This window comes from Macaca thibetana, chromosome 9 (genome assembly GCF_024542745.1).
Source record: "Macaca thibetana thibetana isolate TM-01 chromosome 9, ASM2454274v1, whole genome shotgun sequence".
NCBI classification, from domain to species: domain Eukaryota; kingdom Metazoa; phylum Chordata; class Mammalia; order Primates; family Cercopithecidae; genus Macaca; species Macaca thibetana.
In genome coordinates this window covers 128838935-128853302 of record NC_065586.1, presented here as the reverse complement: position 1 = coordinate 128853302, position 14368 = coordinate 128838935, and the positions used below count along the sequence as shown (strand labels likewise).

General features: G+C 55.4%; 1 protein-coding gene across 3 annotated transcripts in view; it reads right to left on the bottom strand.

Annotated features, from left to right (window-relative positions):
- INPP5A (inositol polyphosphate-5-phosphatase A) overlaps positions 1-14368 on the bottom strand; it is a 195294-nt gene that overhangs the window by 65398 nt on the left and 115528 nt on the right. For all 3 annotated transcript variants that reach the window (XM_050805523.1, XM_050805525.1, XM_050805524.1), the window contains exons 6-7: positions 11666-11769; positions 746-798 (exon numbers count right to left, since the gene is read on the bottom strand). In XM_050805523.1, the coding sequence (XP_050661480.1) occupies positions 746-798; positions 11666-11769 (157 nt within the window). The remainder of the gene's footprint in view (positions 1-745; positions 799-11665; positions 11770-14368) is intronic.

The window sequence follows — 14368 nt, the reverse complement described above, 5'->3', positions numbered from 1 at the left end:
TGGCCTCCCAAAGTGCTGGGATTACAGGTGTGAGCCACCGCGCCCGGCCTTGTACGTGTTTTTTAAAGCTGCTAAGTTTAGGGCGATCTGTTACACAGCAGCAGATAATCAGGCAGTGAAGTTTTGGAAAATCCATGAGAGGAAAATAAAAACAGCATTCAAATGAGATGTGATGGCTGGAGGGACAGGCTGGGGAGCCACCTGGAAGCCACCTTAGGAAAGCAGGTAACAGGTTTCTGTTTCTTATCATGCAGAAAAGGTGGGGCGGCGCTATCGAGAACGTCTTCACCACAGAAAGGCCAGGCCGGAGGATACGTGGATGACACAGGCTCCGCTACGTCTGTGCTCGGCCTGCTGGTGGACCAGGCTGCCAGGCGGCTCTTACGCCATCTCACTGGGCAGCCACGGGGTGCCAGTACTAGGGGGCCTCCCTGCTGACTTCCCTGTGCAGCGGGCTCTGGCCAGCAGAACTCTCCAGCTGCGGGGAGGGACCGGGGCCGTCACTGTGTCTCCACGGGCACTGGGCACCCAGATGTTTGACTTACAGGGAACAGTGACAATGCTCCAAACGCGTCGCTGTGAACAAAAAAGGTCAGAGTGGCAGGTGGGGGTCAGGCAGCTGGGGGTCCTCCCACAAAATCAGTAGAGCCTCCAATGAGGTGTGAGGGAACACGCCACTTGTGCAAGATATAAAAGTGTAAGAAATGTTATGGAAATTGACAAAGCAGAGAGAGACACCACGTACCAGTCTGCAATGCACCACCTTGTCCGGATGAAGCCTTTTCTTGACCATTTGCACTGAAAAATAAACACGTCACACGAATGAGCCGGAGTAAGCAGGCAAGAGCAACACGTGGGTCCCACACACCTAAGGAACACAGGAGACGCTTTCCAACCGAAAAACAGCAGTGTTCTTTCAGCACTGATGGTGCCGCGCTACAGAAAACTGAGCTGTGCACCCGTCCTCAAGTGGGGCTTTGCACAGAGATGCCTGCAGGGGCTGGTGATGCTCAGCCTGGGGTGGGCGGGGGGAAGATACGAAGAAACGTACCAGCCTGCTTCTTGTGAGCCCCGTGTCCCGGTGTGAGAGCAGATGCAGGGAAACCACTGTCACCACAGATGCTGGCTGAGCAGGGAGCTCGAGGCACACAGGGCCGCCCTCGGCTGGACCACAGGGAAGACGTGAGTAGCTGCACCCAGCCAGGCTCCTGGACAGTGGGTAAGCTGCCCACCCTAAGACTGTGTGTGGCCTCTCATTGATCCCCACCACCCACTGATGCCACCCACCCACCGATGCCGCGCACTGATCCCCACCACCCAGCAGAGCCACCAATCGTGGAGCCTGAGCTCTGGTCTGAAAGTACTCCTCAAATTCAAGGTGAAACAGTCACCGGCATGAAAGTCCAAAGAGGGGGGTTCTTTAAGAGGTGGCAGGGCTCCCCTCGAGATGGCATGGAGGCCCTCCTGTCCTCCCACCTCCCACCACAGCAGGTTCCTCTGCTGGGCCACCCAGTACAGCAGTGGCCAGACACCAGAGCCACTGAGCATGCGAAGTGTGTGACTCAAGACCTGAATTTTAGATTCCACTTTATCTGCATTAATTTTAATTTAAACAGCCATGCAGAACAGGTAGCTTCACAGCCTAGGCCTCTTGGGAAACCCTTGAAAATCACAGAAGGCACTGGGAGGAGGCTGACAGAGTCAAGTCCAAGGTCCAAAAAGCAAAGCGCTTCAGGCAGTGGCGGGGGAATGGCAGCCACCAGGGCAGGGCACCACCCATTCCGTTCCCAGCAGCAGCCACAGGCCTGGCACCATCGGGGGCAGGCGGTGGACAGGGGCTGGTGTTCTTGGTGCTCACGGGCTGGTGGAGAAGGAAAACAGGTCAGGGAAGACCCTGTCTCCTCCATCACGCCCTGAGGTCTGCCGAGGAGATGAAAGCAGATGGGAATCTGGAGTTAACGTGGACGAAACACCCGGGAAGGAAGGGTCCGGCATGGCGCACTCCCTCTATCTAACACAGAGAGTGCAGAGGTCAGAGGCTCTCCCTTTGACCCCACCTCCCCACGGGCCACCGTCCCCCTTGGCTCCCCCAGTATGCACACGTGCCGGACAACAGCTGCCCAAATGCTCTCTGCAAGGTCACCACAGCCTCCACAGGCAAAATCCTACAGACACTCGCCCTTCATCTCACCTGGCCTTGGTGGCACCTGGTGGCACAGTGGCCCCTGCAGCCCCGTCTCCTTCTCCCCGTCTCCCTCCAGCACAGCATCCCCCCCAGCTCCCTCCTGGGCAGGGCTCTAGGGCTGTGGATTCCCAGGTGTGAGGCCCTTCTTTGCCTGCCCCCACCTCAAGCGCTCCCTGCCCCCTCCCTAAGTGCTCCCACCCATGCTCAAGAAGGGAAATTCCAAGCCCCACACACTGATGGGGGTGATGCTGAAGCCAGCCAACCCTTCCCACACACTGCGTTCTTCCCCTGCGCTCTGGATCCACCACTGCTGTAAACAGCACCCCAGCACACAAACTGTGAATCCTCTGAATGTATGTTTTCCTCTCTCTGGCTGTTTTAAAGTTTTTCTCTTTGTCATCAATATTCTGAAGCTTGAATGCCATGCAGGTACGGGTTTATTTTTATATATCCTGCTCTGTGTCCAAATTGTGCTGGGGAATTAAATTTCTAAAAATTTCCCCTTATCACTTCCACCACTGCTCCCCCTTGCTTCTTTCTGGAATTTACTTTGGGTGTATCTGAGCCTCTTAATAGTCTTTATGTCTTTTAACTGCTCTTGCCTATAAAAATAAAAAACATACAAACAACCAAACACACACAAACCTTTGTCTGTCTTCGCTATGTTTAGATGAACTCCTTGATGACACTGTCTAATTCTCTGATTCTCTCTTTGACCACATCTAGTCTAGAATCTGTTCTGTAATTTCTAATGCAGAATGTTTAATGTTTCTACAGGTTCTTCTTCATATTCCCTTTTCTTGCTTTATTTCTGTTTTAATTGAATCACATTTTTAATGAACCCTATCTTTCACTTATCACTTTGAGCAATTTAAACATACTTAAAGTCTGTCAGCTTTTCCCATGAAATCAACTTTATTTAGGGTGAATCTGTATTCTGGTGTCTGCTCGTCTCATAGACGTTCTTGGTTTGCAGTCTCCTGGAGAGAGAGGCCCCCCTCCTCACCTGTGCAGTTCCATGGCTGCCCCACCCAGCATCATAAAAGCTCTGGGGTCTCTGCTCCCCAGTGATACTGAGGCACCCACAGATGCACCCTCAGGGTCCACAGGTGGCTCTGAGCTTCCTCCTTCCAGGGCTGGTCCTTCTTCCCTCACCTGTAAAGTCCCAGGCCCCAGGTAAGCAGACTTTTAAAGAAGTAATAGGCTTTATTTTTCAGAGCAGCTTTAGGCTTCCAGAAGAATTGAGCAGAAGGTACAGAGACTCCCTGTACACTCCTCCCGGCCTGGCCACGCACTTGGAGCCAGGCTGTGGCTCTACTTGTTGAGGAGGATCTGTCCTCACACCACGAGCTGGCCCTGGTACTGAGCCCACATCCCCTGCTGTTCTCAGGCCGCCCTGCTTGCCAAACAACAGGGGCTGCTCCAAAGCTCCTGGAGGCTGGCCAAGGCGTCCCCAGGCTACTGGTCTGGCTGCTGCGCGGCGCCATGCCCAGACGATCCACGGAGCTCTATGGCGGGGTGGCAGGGTGACGGGCTCCCTGCATGCTGCACCAGACGCTTGTCTCTGATTCCAAATGTGTCTGCCTCCTCTCTCAGGGAGGCCATTTGCCCTGGGGAGCCTCTGTGTTCATTTCCCGTAGGTAACTGTGTCTGCGATGGAAACACATCAGTGGGAAGCTGAGCTGTGGGGAGAAGTTGGTGCTGCTGATGCCCCACAGCAGGCTCTATGCTCCTGCCGACAGTGCAGCTGACTGGGACACCCCCTGATGCTTGGACTGTCTCCCCTTCACTCAGCCTGCACTCCAGACAAGCTGCCTGTCACCTGTCTAGACGCCCTTCCTCCATCTTCCACACATCCCAATCCAGCCCACGCTTTCCGGAGAGACCGCCTACCTGGAACAGCCACCACCCACCCCCTACAGCCCAGCCACGCACATGATCCACACCAGCAGCATCCAGGGCCTCAAGGCAGTGGGTAAGACAGGACTGCGGGCTGCCGGGTTCAAGTCCCAGCTGTGAGGCCTCGGGCACAAGGACGGGAGGACAGAGCCCATGTTGCCGGGCAGCTGCGAGGGTGTGGCTCTGTGCACCAGTAGTTGCTGTGGGCTGGCACCCGACACACAGGCACACACCCAACCCTCAGGCCAACCAGAAAGGGAAACTGAGGCTCAGAGGTTAAGAACTGCACCTATGGTCTCTTGGCAGATTTACGCCACAGTCACTGGGCCCAAGGCTGGGCTCTCATCCCATGGGGGCTGCCATGGGAGAAGGCTGGACGTATGACTGGTGACAAATCTACAGTAAAATAGGTGAGGCCCCTCTAATAGTCACAGTGGGAGGCAGGCATCTTTCCAGGAGAAAAGGCACTGTCCCTGCAGGCCGAGGCGTCTCCATACACAACGACTCCCCTAGAGCACCAGCAGCTCATCTTCTGTGCCTCGACACCTCCTGTCTGCAGGGGACTGGGTGGCCTGACATGCTTCGGGAACCGGATGCTGCAGAGGTCAGGCCGAGCCTTCAGAACCCATGCGGGTGAAGCTGCGTGTGTGGGGGTGAAGCCATGCATGTGTGGGGGTGAAGCTGTGTGTGTGTGTGTGTGTGTGTGTGTGGAGGGGTGAAGCTGTGCGTGTGTGTGGCGTGTGTATGAAGCCGCGTGTGTGTGGGTGAAGTCGTGTGTGTGGGGATGAAGCTATGTGTGTGGAGGGATGAAGCCACGTGTGTGTGTGGGTGAAGCCACATGTGTGTGTGGGTAAAGCGACGTGTGTGTGAGGGTGAAGCCTTGCGTGTGTGTGTGGGGGGGTGAAGCCACGTGTCTGTAGGGGTGAAGACACGTGTGTGTCTGGGTGAAGTTGTGGGGTGTGGGGGGGGGGGGGGGGTTGAAGCCGCATGTGTGTGTGAAGTTGCATGTGTGTGAGGGGTGAAGCCACGTGTGTGTGGGTGAAGTTGCATGTGTGTGTGTGCGGGTGAAGCCACGCGTGTGTGGGGGTGAAGTTCCATGTGTGTATGTGGGGTGAAGCTGTGTGTGTGTGGGGGTTGAAGTTGCATGTGTGTGTGTGGTGGTGAAGTTGCGTGTGTGGGGGGGGGTGAAGCCTCGTGTGTGGGGGGTGAAGATGCGTGTCTGTGTGGGGGTGAAGTTGCATGTGTGTGTGAGGGTGAAGCTGTGTGTGTGTGTGGGGTGAAGCCGTGTGTGGGGGGGGGTGAAGTTGCATGTGTGTGTGAAGTTGCATGTGTGTGAGGGGTGAAGCCACGTGTGTGTGGGTGAAGTTGCGTGTGTGTGTGTGGGGTGAAGCCGTGTGTGTGGGGGGGTGAAGTTGCATGTGTGTGTGAGGGTGAAGCTGTGTGTGTGGGGGGGGTGAAGTTGCGTGTGGGTGTGTGTGGGGGTGAAGCTGCGTGTGTGTGTGTGGGGGGGAAGTTGCGTGTGTGTGGGGGGGGAAGCCATGTGTGTGGGGGGAGGCCGTGTGTGTGTGTGGTGGTGAAGTTGCATGTGTGTGTGTGGGGTGAAGTTACATGTGTGTGGGGGAGTGAAGCTGCGTGTGTGTGGGGGGGTGAAATTACATGTGTGTGGGGGGGTGAAGCTGCGTGTGTGTGTAGGGGGGTGAAGCTGCGTGTGTGTGTGGGGGTGAAGTTGCGTGTGTGTGTGGGGGTGAAGTTGCATGTGTGTGGGTGAAACTACGTGTGTGTGGGGGGTGAAGCCACGTGTGTGTGTGTGGGTGAAGCTGTGTGTGTGTGGGGGGGGAAAGCCGCGTGTGTGTGTGTGGGGGGGGGTGAAGCCGCGTGTGTGTGTGTGGGGGGGTGAAGCCGCGTGTGTGTGTGGGTGAAGCTGTGTGTGTGTGGGGGGTGAAGCCGTGTGTGTGTGTGTGGGGGGGTGAAGCTGTGTGTGTGTGGGGGGGTGAAGCTGCGTGTGTGTGCAGACGGTCGAGGGCCAGTTCCCCAGAAACCGACTCCATCAGGGGCCTCCGGCTGGCGGGTGAGAAACCTGTGGTCAACATGAACGGGAAGATGGACACCGCGGGCACAGGGTTGTGCAGGAGGCACGGCTGACAAGTGCAAGAGCCCAGAGCCATGTCCTCGCCAGCGGACAACGACCACAAGAACCCGGATCTGTCCTCGCGATGCAATCACCAGGTGACCGGGACAGGTGTCTGCCTGCACCAAGTCACAGGGGTGACTGCAGGGGAAGCTGGCCTTGTGAGACAGTCAGGGCCAGCTCTTCTGGGAGAAATGGTGAGTCCGAAGGGTAGGGGCACCCAACGGGAGGGAGGGGAGTCCCAACCCCGGTGTGTGGGCTCGGCAGGGAGCCTGGAGGCCGCTCCTAACCAGCACTGGGGCAGGGAACCTGGAGGCTGCTCCTAACCAGCACTGGCAGATGCCCTCTGCCAGCTCCCGTGTCCAGACTCACGCTAGTGCCCCTGCCACTCCCCAAGCCCACAGTCACCCCTGTGTAAACGTGAGCCCCAGCCCACCCCAAGCATCCCACAGCCCACTTCCTGGGCACAGGCGCTGTCCACATCCCCCGTTGGGACAGCCCATGAGGCTGGGTCTCGGTCCCGCTGGTTGGAGCCAGAGCCCCAGAGTGCTGGAGCCAGAGACCCAGAGTACATTGTGGAACGAGACAGCAAAGGTGCTCCGTGGCACGCAGGGGCAGGCACTTCCCACGTGTGGCAGACCTGTGCCCAGGCACTGCCTATCCTGCTTCCAGACAGGCAGTAGGACCCGGGACACAGGGACACAGCACCTCCCTGCACGCACGCCTCTGAATTCTGACAGGTACAGCAGAAACCCCAAACTGAGCACACCAGGTTTTTACCTAGAATTTGCTATAACCGTCAACAGTTTTACTTCCATTAAAAATGGAAGGCATTTGTAAATTTTTGAACCAAAATTAATTATTCTTCTCCTGAGTTTTCAATTATTTGTGTTAATTAAGGTGTGTGTTTGTGTGTCTTGAATCTATGTGCACGTGTGTACCTCTTGGTTTTTTTAGATTTTTAAGTTTTCCACAGTAATGGAGAATTTTTTTCAACATTAATTATCCATAGACTGAACAAATAAAACAAAAAACAATGTTATTTTTGAATAATATAAATTGGTAATAACTGTAACTTTAGGATTCTAATTTAAGATTTTAAAATAAATTGCAAATGAATCTCAGAAAATTTAACAGTATATTATCATAACCAACTATTTTCTAAAGTATTTGTAGAAAATAAGTTCCTTTTGAGGTAAGCTCATCAGAGCAGCTACGATTGTGCTAAGACTAGGTTTCCAGGGATTTTACAGTAGGAACACATGAAGCCACAGCCCACAGTGTCCTGACAGTCCATGGCCCGTGGCTACAGGTGCGGTCACATCCTTGGGTTTAGGGTGGGATGTGCGGTGCGGGGAGAGTCCTCACAGAGGGTGTCCCACGCACCCTTTCGTGGCCCCGCCGGCACTCAGGACAGGCACTGCCCTCACTTCCCCAGCGAGAAAACGGGCCTGAACCCGCCAGCTCTTTGGAGAAAGAACCAGAACTGGAACCACCGCCCCAATTCCTGCACTGAACTCCCCACTTCCTGATGCCTCACTCCCCTTGCTGGCCAAGCCCCGAGCATGCAGCCAGGGCTGGGGTGGGGTGGCCCAAGAGGAAGGAGGTCCCCAGAGTCATCAGCAGGTTCAGGGGCCCCTCCCAGAGGCCACACCCCAACGGGCGCACCTGAGCACCCCAGCCCGAGGTGGACACACCCCACACCCCACACCGTCCTCCGGAGCAGGGCCAGGAAGTGCTGGGAGGCAGAGACAGGCATCCTGGGGCCTCAGCCACCGCTCACATGCTCAGGACTCAGGAAGACCCCAGAAGCTTCTGGATGTACATACTTGTTGCTCAGGCCACGGCAAATGGAAGCAGAGGGTGTATGGCCAGGGCTGGGGGTCTCCTCCATCTCAGGCTGTATGCGGGCTCACCGGCCACCTTCAAAGCCCTCGCTCCGGGAGCCCTCAGGAGCCTGCAGATGGGACGGCCGTGGCTCCGCTCTCCTGAGGTGGCCGCCCCCCGGCCCATGTGGGCTCCTCTACTCCCAGAGAGAAATGACACCACATCACGTGGGGGTGGGGCACATCCTTCACCTGACGACATGAAGTCTCTCTCAGGCCCATTAATAGGGTTCCTGCAGCCGGCAGATGGATAGCGGCTCCAGCCGGTTTCATCCACTAAAAGACGGCATAAATCGCCACGGAGAGAAGAGCAGCTGCGGGGAGGTTATCGCCACACAGCCCTCACGCCGAAGGCCCGCTCAGAGCATTAGTGGAATTAATTCATCTTTCATAAGAGCTTGCCGCCGGCCCTGTGATCTATGGTAACAACCAATTTCTCACTACGGGCAAAAGGAAAAAAATGACTCGCCCTGATCGACTACACAAATCTGCTTTTTAAAAATGGCCTCACATTATCTGGAGTGTGGCTCCCAGAGGCATCATCTGAAATTCATACCAAGCCAAAAGCATCCATAAATCAGCAGAGAAAGTTTTGTTAGTTTCTGCGGCGGCCGTAATTACCCGAGACTGCATTATACCTCCATCGAGGTAATTACATTTAGATTACCCTTAAGTGACGGTAATAAAAGAAAGAGAAATCAGTCTGAAACTAGTTCCTTCCTCCAAAATGTGTTCACACACAGCAAGAGGTCGGGCGCAGAGGCAGAGAGGGAGGGGCAGGCCGGGTCGGGCTGCCAGGCTGGGACCCCCATGGCTCCCCAGACCCTTCCCTCCTCCTTCCTCCCTCCAGCAGGGACACGGGGCGCCACACAGGCTCTGTGGGGTTAAAAACCCACACTACGGACAGAACATTAGAAGCTTATAGTTTTTAAAATAAGTTTCCTTTTGTTAATTTACCAGGGAAGAGGAAACGTCGGAAAACCTTTGCAGACCATCAAACACACGGGTCCCGGGAGGATTTCTAAGATGATGACGTAGCAGGGCTGGCCCTGACCCACAGGGAGGCCTTGGCCCAGGGCAGAGGCTGGCCCCCCATCCCAGGCACCAGCAGCCACGAGGATCTGCTGAGCAGCTGACCACCAGGCCGCAGACAGCAACACGCTGCTCTCCCAGGGGAGAGACGGGTCCACACACAGAGGCTCGGCGCCTGTTCCTCCCAGGAATCGTCTACCTCCCAGAATCTGCCTTCTCCTCTGCCTGTGGACACAACACTGCAGTCCCTGGAGCCAGGTCCACGGCAGGCGGGAAGGGGCTGGACCCAGGCTGGGGGCTGGAGTTTCTATACAAACTGGGGCTGAGGCTGCTCTTCCTGGAGGAGGGGCAGCCCCCCATGCTACGCCCTCCACAGACCCACGCCAGCAGGCCCCTAGCATCACAGAGGACTCAGAGTACTGGCGTCAGGGACCAAGGCCAGGGGCCACACTCAGACCCCTGCCGGGGCACCCACCCTCCAAAGGGTGGCAAAGTCATAGCAGAGGCCCCCAGACCTTGCCCAACTTCAGCCTGGGCCCCGGCCTCACTCCCCGCTTGCTGGGTCCAGGAGAGAAGCCTGAGGTGTGGGTGCAAGAAGGAGGTTCCGCTGCTTCTTGGCGGGGTGAGGTACGGAAGGGTCAGAGCCTGTGTGGCTGCCTGGGAGGACCCTAGACTATCTGTTCCTTGCTGAGGGCCCGCTGCCCCTGAGCTTCCCACCCTGGCAGACCCTGTGGCCCCTGGCCCCTCGCGACATACCTCGGCCCTCACCCCTAGGGACTATGGGGCTCCCTGTGGGCTCTCCTACCCCATCCAGGGTGGACAGGACCCAGTGAATAAGTGGACACCTGGTGAGGAGGGGACAGCCCAGCAGCACCTAGTCCAGCCATGGCCCTGGACAGCAATGCGGTCACATGTGTCCCGAGACAAGGTGCTGGGTCAACAGCCCCTGCCTGGACCAGCCCGGTCGCCCACAGCTGCTCTCCTCATGCCATCAAGTAGCAGCACATGGCCCCGCCCAGCCCAGGCCCCCCCAGCACCTATGCTTCCCACAAAGGGCCCTGAGTCTGTCTCCGGTCACTCTGAGATGAGAGCCTTGGCTGAGTTCAAGAGAGGCCAGAGTTCAGCTCACAGGCTCTCCAGGGGAACCACAGCTGCCACCCTGCCCTTCCAATGGGCCTGCACCACAGGCGGCCCCTTCAGGGAGGCTATCATGACCCAGGGATGCGACTGTGCATGGAGAAGACCACGGAGCTTCCTTGTGTGTCCTTTTCCAACCGCAGGACACCCGGAGCAGAGGGAGGCAAGCGGGCGGTGACGGAAGCAGGACTGAGGACGGTAGGCTGGCTCACTGACACGGTGTCCTTGGCCTAGGGAAGATGGATGAGGAGGCCGAGCCACGGGGTGACAGGAGCGCCCCATCCTTCACGGGGCAGCCACAGTCCCTCACTCAAGGTGTGGGCCATAAAGCAAGTTAATAAAGTTGTGGCCTTGCTGGAAGTCAGCTCCGTAGCAGCCTCAGCCTGCACGACTCTCGTGGAGACAGGACTGCGGAGCAATCCTTCTTGGGGCTGGCCGCGCAGACAGGTCCGGACGAGAGCTCCTATATCACAGCCTGGATGCCCCCAAACCCGCCTCAGTGCCCAGGCCACTTCTGGCCACGGTACCTGGATGCCCCCAAACCCGCCTCAGTGCCCAGGCTGCTTCTGGCCACGGTGCCTGCACCCCACTGTGATTTAGCAGATTAGGAAGGGCAAAGCAGCAAACGCTGCCTCGACAGGTTAACTACACAGCGAGGCAGACACCGACAATGCCGCGTGTGAGGTTTACCCAAAGATCACGTGCACAGAGCAACAGCTGCACACACACAGCTCAGCAAAAGAGCATGGCAGCCAGAAGGAAACACCAATTTCTTATCAACACCGTCTGGCAGTGAGATGACAAATGCCTTCCACACATTTTGATTCTAAACTCTCCGTGTGACGCATGCATAACTGCTGGGACCCTGCTGCTCGCAGCCTGGTGCAACCACCAAGGTTGTATCGGACACGGGACCGTGCCCCTGCCCCACATTCACACCATGGCACATGCGACCATCAGCCACTGTCTTGGTTACCACCAGCCAGCCCACCCTCTCCCAGCTGGGCGTGCAGGGGACCCCAGGTGCACACCAGGGGAGCTGAATAATTTTCCTACATCTTTTGGCGAAGCTTCTTTTTCGTGGATACGAGGATTCAGGAATTTACCGATTGCTGTGGTGCTAATGCCTTAGATTCTCACTGCCCTTACATGTGACAGCCCAGACCAACCACAGGAGGCTGGATTCCCAGGAAGATGGATTATCAGAGGTAACAACCGGACATACGACAGCCCAGACCAACCACAGGAGCCTGGACTCCCAGGAAGATGGATTATCAGAGGTAACAACAGGCAGCTGAGACCAGCAACAGTGCAATGCGAAAATTCCGTGTTCAGCGTCGCTTCTGACGGGCTCACTCTGGGAAGCAAACCCGTTGGTAAGAAAGCCTCGCTACGCACCTCGGGGAAGTAGTCCTGCGGAAACTTCTCCTTCTCCAGCATGGGTGTGCTCTCCAACGTATCCGAGTAGATCTCTTTGCCCGCGACCTTTCTATACTTCTTAGCTGGAAGAGACCAGAAGGATGAGGTGACTATCCCATCGTTGTGCCCACCAACCAGCCTGGAGCACAACCTGTTTCTGCCCCGCATGCAGCCTGATGGGAGCAAGGGAGGCCCCCGAGAGGAGGCCTCGACGAGGTCGCCGATCCTGAACAGACCCCCGGTGGCTGCTCCATGCCTGTGGCTCATGAATTTCCCTCCCATGACCTGGAATCGGACGCTCTGCTCCATGGTCCCCCGAGAGCCCCCAGCCTGCAGATTTACAGGAGCTAATTGGCATCCTCTTTTAAACCCGTGAATATATTTAAGAGGGCTGCAGAATTACCATTCACTCAGACCTTCACATGAATTTATTTAATAACATTGATTTCTTCCCCGTCTCCAGCCTCCATCACTCATATTCCAGGGAAGAGGTTTGTGTGTGACGGTGAGAGAGGCAGCTCGCGGCAGGGTGCCTCCCAGATGGGCTTTGCCAGTGGCTGTCTGGCACCTCCCTGGAGCCCCCAGTGGATAGGTCAGGCCCAGGGACACAGGCCCGCCCGTGGGCAGGGCCGGTCTCACTATTGTTCACAACCAGGCCTCGGTCTTTCTTTTTATGGACAGGTAGCTCCATACCCATGGTGGGGTATGAGCAAGGATGGCAGGGATCCATTCCTCAAACTCCTGCTGGGCCCGGTGGGCAGGTGGCCACTGGCCTCTTTGCAAGATACCATAGGATGGCTCCTAGGTCACTGAGGTGACACTCATGGGTGTCAAGGAGGTTCCTGGAGACCACTTTGGGGCAGTGTATTGTGTCCCACAAGCAGCTCCAAACTGCAGTTTCTGGGGTATTATCCACCCCACTGTGGCAGGAGGGACAGAGGGGGCAACCTGAGGACCACGGCACTGTGGGCCGAGGTGCTGGGTCACCACTGGGGTAGGCAGGAGTCCCAGGCAAAAACAGAGTGCTGTGGTGTGGCCCGGCCCTGGGTGCTGTGGTGTGGCCCGGCCCTGGGTGCTGTGGTCTGGCCCGTCCCTGGGTGCTGTGTTCTGACCTGGCCCTGGGTGCTGTGACCTGGCCCAGCCCTAGGTGCACAGTCCTGGATGCAGGTGCCTCATGGACAGGAGACAGCATGAGATGTTTCAGCGACTCATGGAGCATGGACAGAACATTAAATAGAGGCCGTTCCCTAAACTCGGAGCTTAGACTCCATGGATCCTTTCACTGTCTCCACAGTTCTGCCTTTTCCAGAGTGTCACAGAGTTGGAATCACACAGTGTGTAGCCTTTTCAGGTTGGCTTCTTTCATTGGTAGCAGGCATGTCAGGCTCCTCCGTGTCTTCTCACGGCTTCAAAGCTCACTTCTTTCTATTGCCAAATAGCACCCCGTGGAGCTGACATGCCACAGCCTGCTTGGCCCATTCACCTACAAGGCAGAACAGCAAGTCTTGAAGTCGGGAAGTGCGGGCTCTGACTCTGCTCTTCTTCTTCAAATCTCTGGGCTATTCTGGGTATTTTGTTTTCCACATAACCTTTACAGTCAGCTTGTCAATGGCGTGACACACCTTGCTGGGGCTGTGTTGAATCTATAGCTGAAGTTGGGAAGAGCTGAACCCTTGACAGTACTGGGTTGTCCCATCTGTCTTAGTCCACGGGGCAGCTACAGGAAAATAGACTGGGTGGTCTGTAAACAAAGTAAGTGTCTTTCTCCTAGTTTTGGGGGACGAAGTCCAAGATCAGGGTGCTAGGAGATGAGGTTCCTCACGGATGGTGCCCTGTGTGTGTCCTCACGTGTGGAAGGGGCAAATGAACTCCCAGCCTCTTTCATGAGGGCTCCCATCCCATTTGTGAGGGCTCTGACCTCACACTCTAATCAGCCTCCCAAGGCCCCACCTCCTAACAGCATCACCTTAGGGGTTAGGTCAGCAGATGAATTTGGGGGTAGGGGGCACCTACATTCCAACCATAGCACTATCCATGAAAATGAAATCTCTCTCCATTTATCTAGATCTTCTTTATTTCATCAGAGTTTTATAGTTTTCCTCATAGAGATCTTGTATTAATTTGTTAGATTTATTCTTAAGTACTTCCGTTTGGTGTGTGCTTAAGTAAATGGTATTATGTTTTTAATTTAAAATTCCACCAGTTCATTGCTGCTATATAGGAAAGCAACTGATTTCTGTATATTAATTTTGCATCCTGCAATGTTGCTATAATTGCTGATTAGTACCAGGTTTGTCTGTTATTATTGCTGACTCTGAGATTCTTGACAAAATCATATCATCTGAGAACAGAAATAGTTCTATCTCCCATCACCCCATCAATATGGCTTTTATTTCCTTTTCTTGTCTTATTACATTATCTAAGACTTTCAGTAAGATGTTGAAGAGAAGCAGGAGAGGAGGCATCCCTGCCTTGTTCCCGATCTCGGAGGAAAAGCATCTAACTTCTCATTAAGTGTGGTGTTCATTGTAGGATTTTTGGAGCTTTACCAAGTTGAGGAAGTTCCCTCTATTCCTAGTTTGCTGGGAGCTTTCTTCAAATCATGAAGAGATGTGGATTTTGTGAAATGCTTTTTCTGCATCTATTCTATGATCATGGGATTTTCCTTCTTTTGCCTGTTGC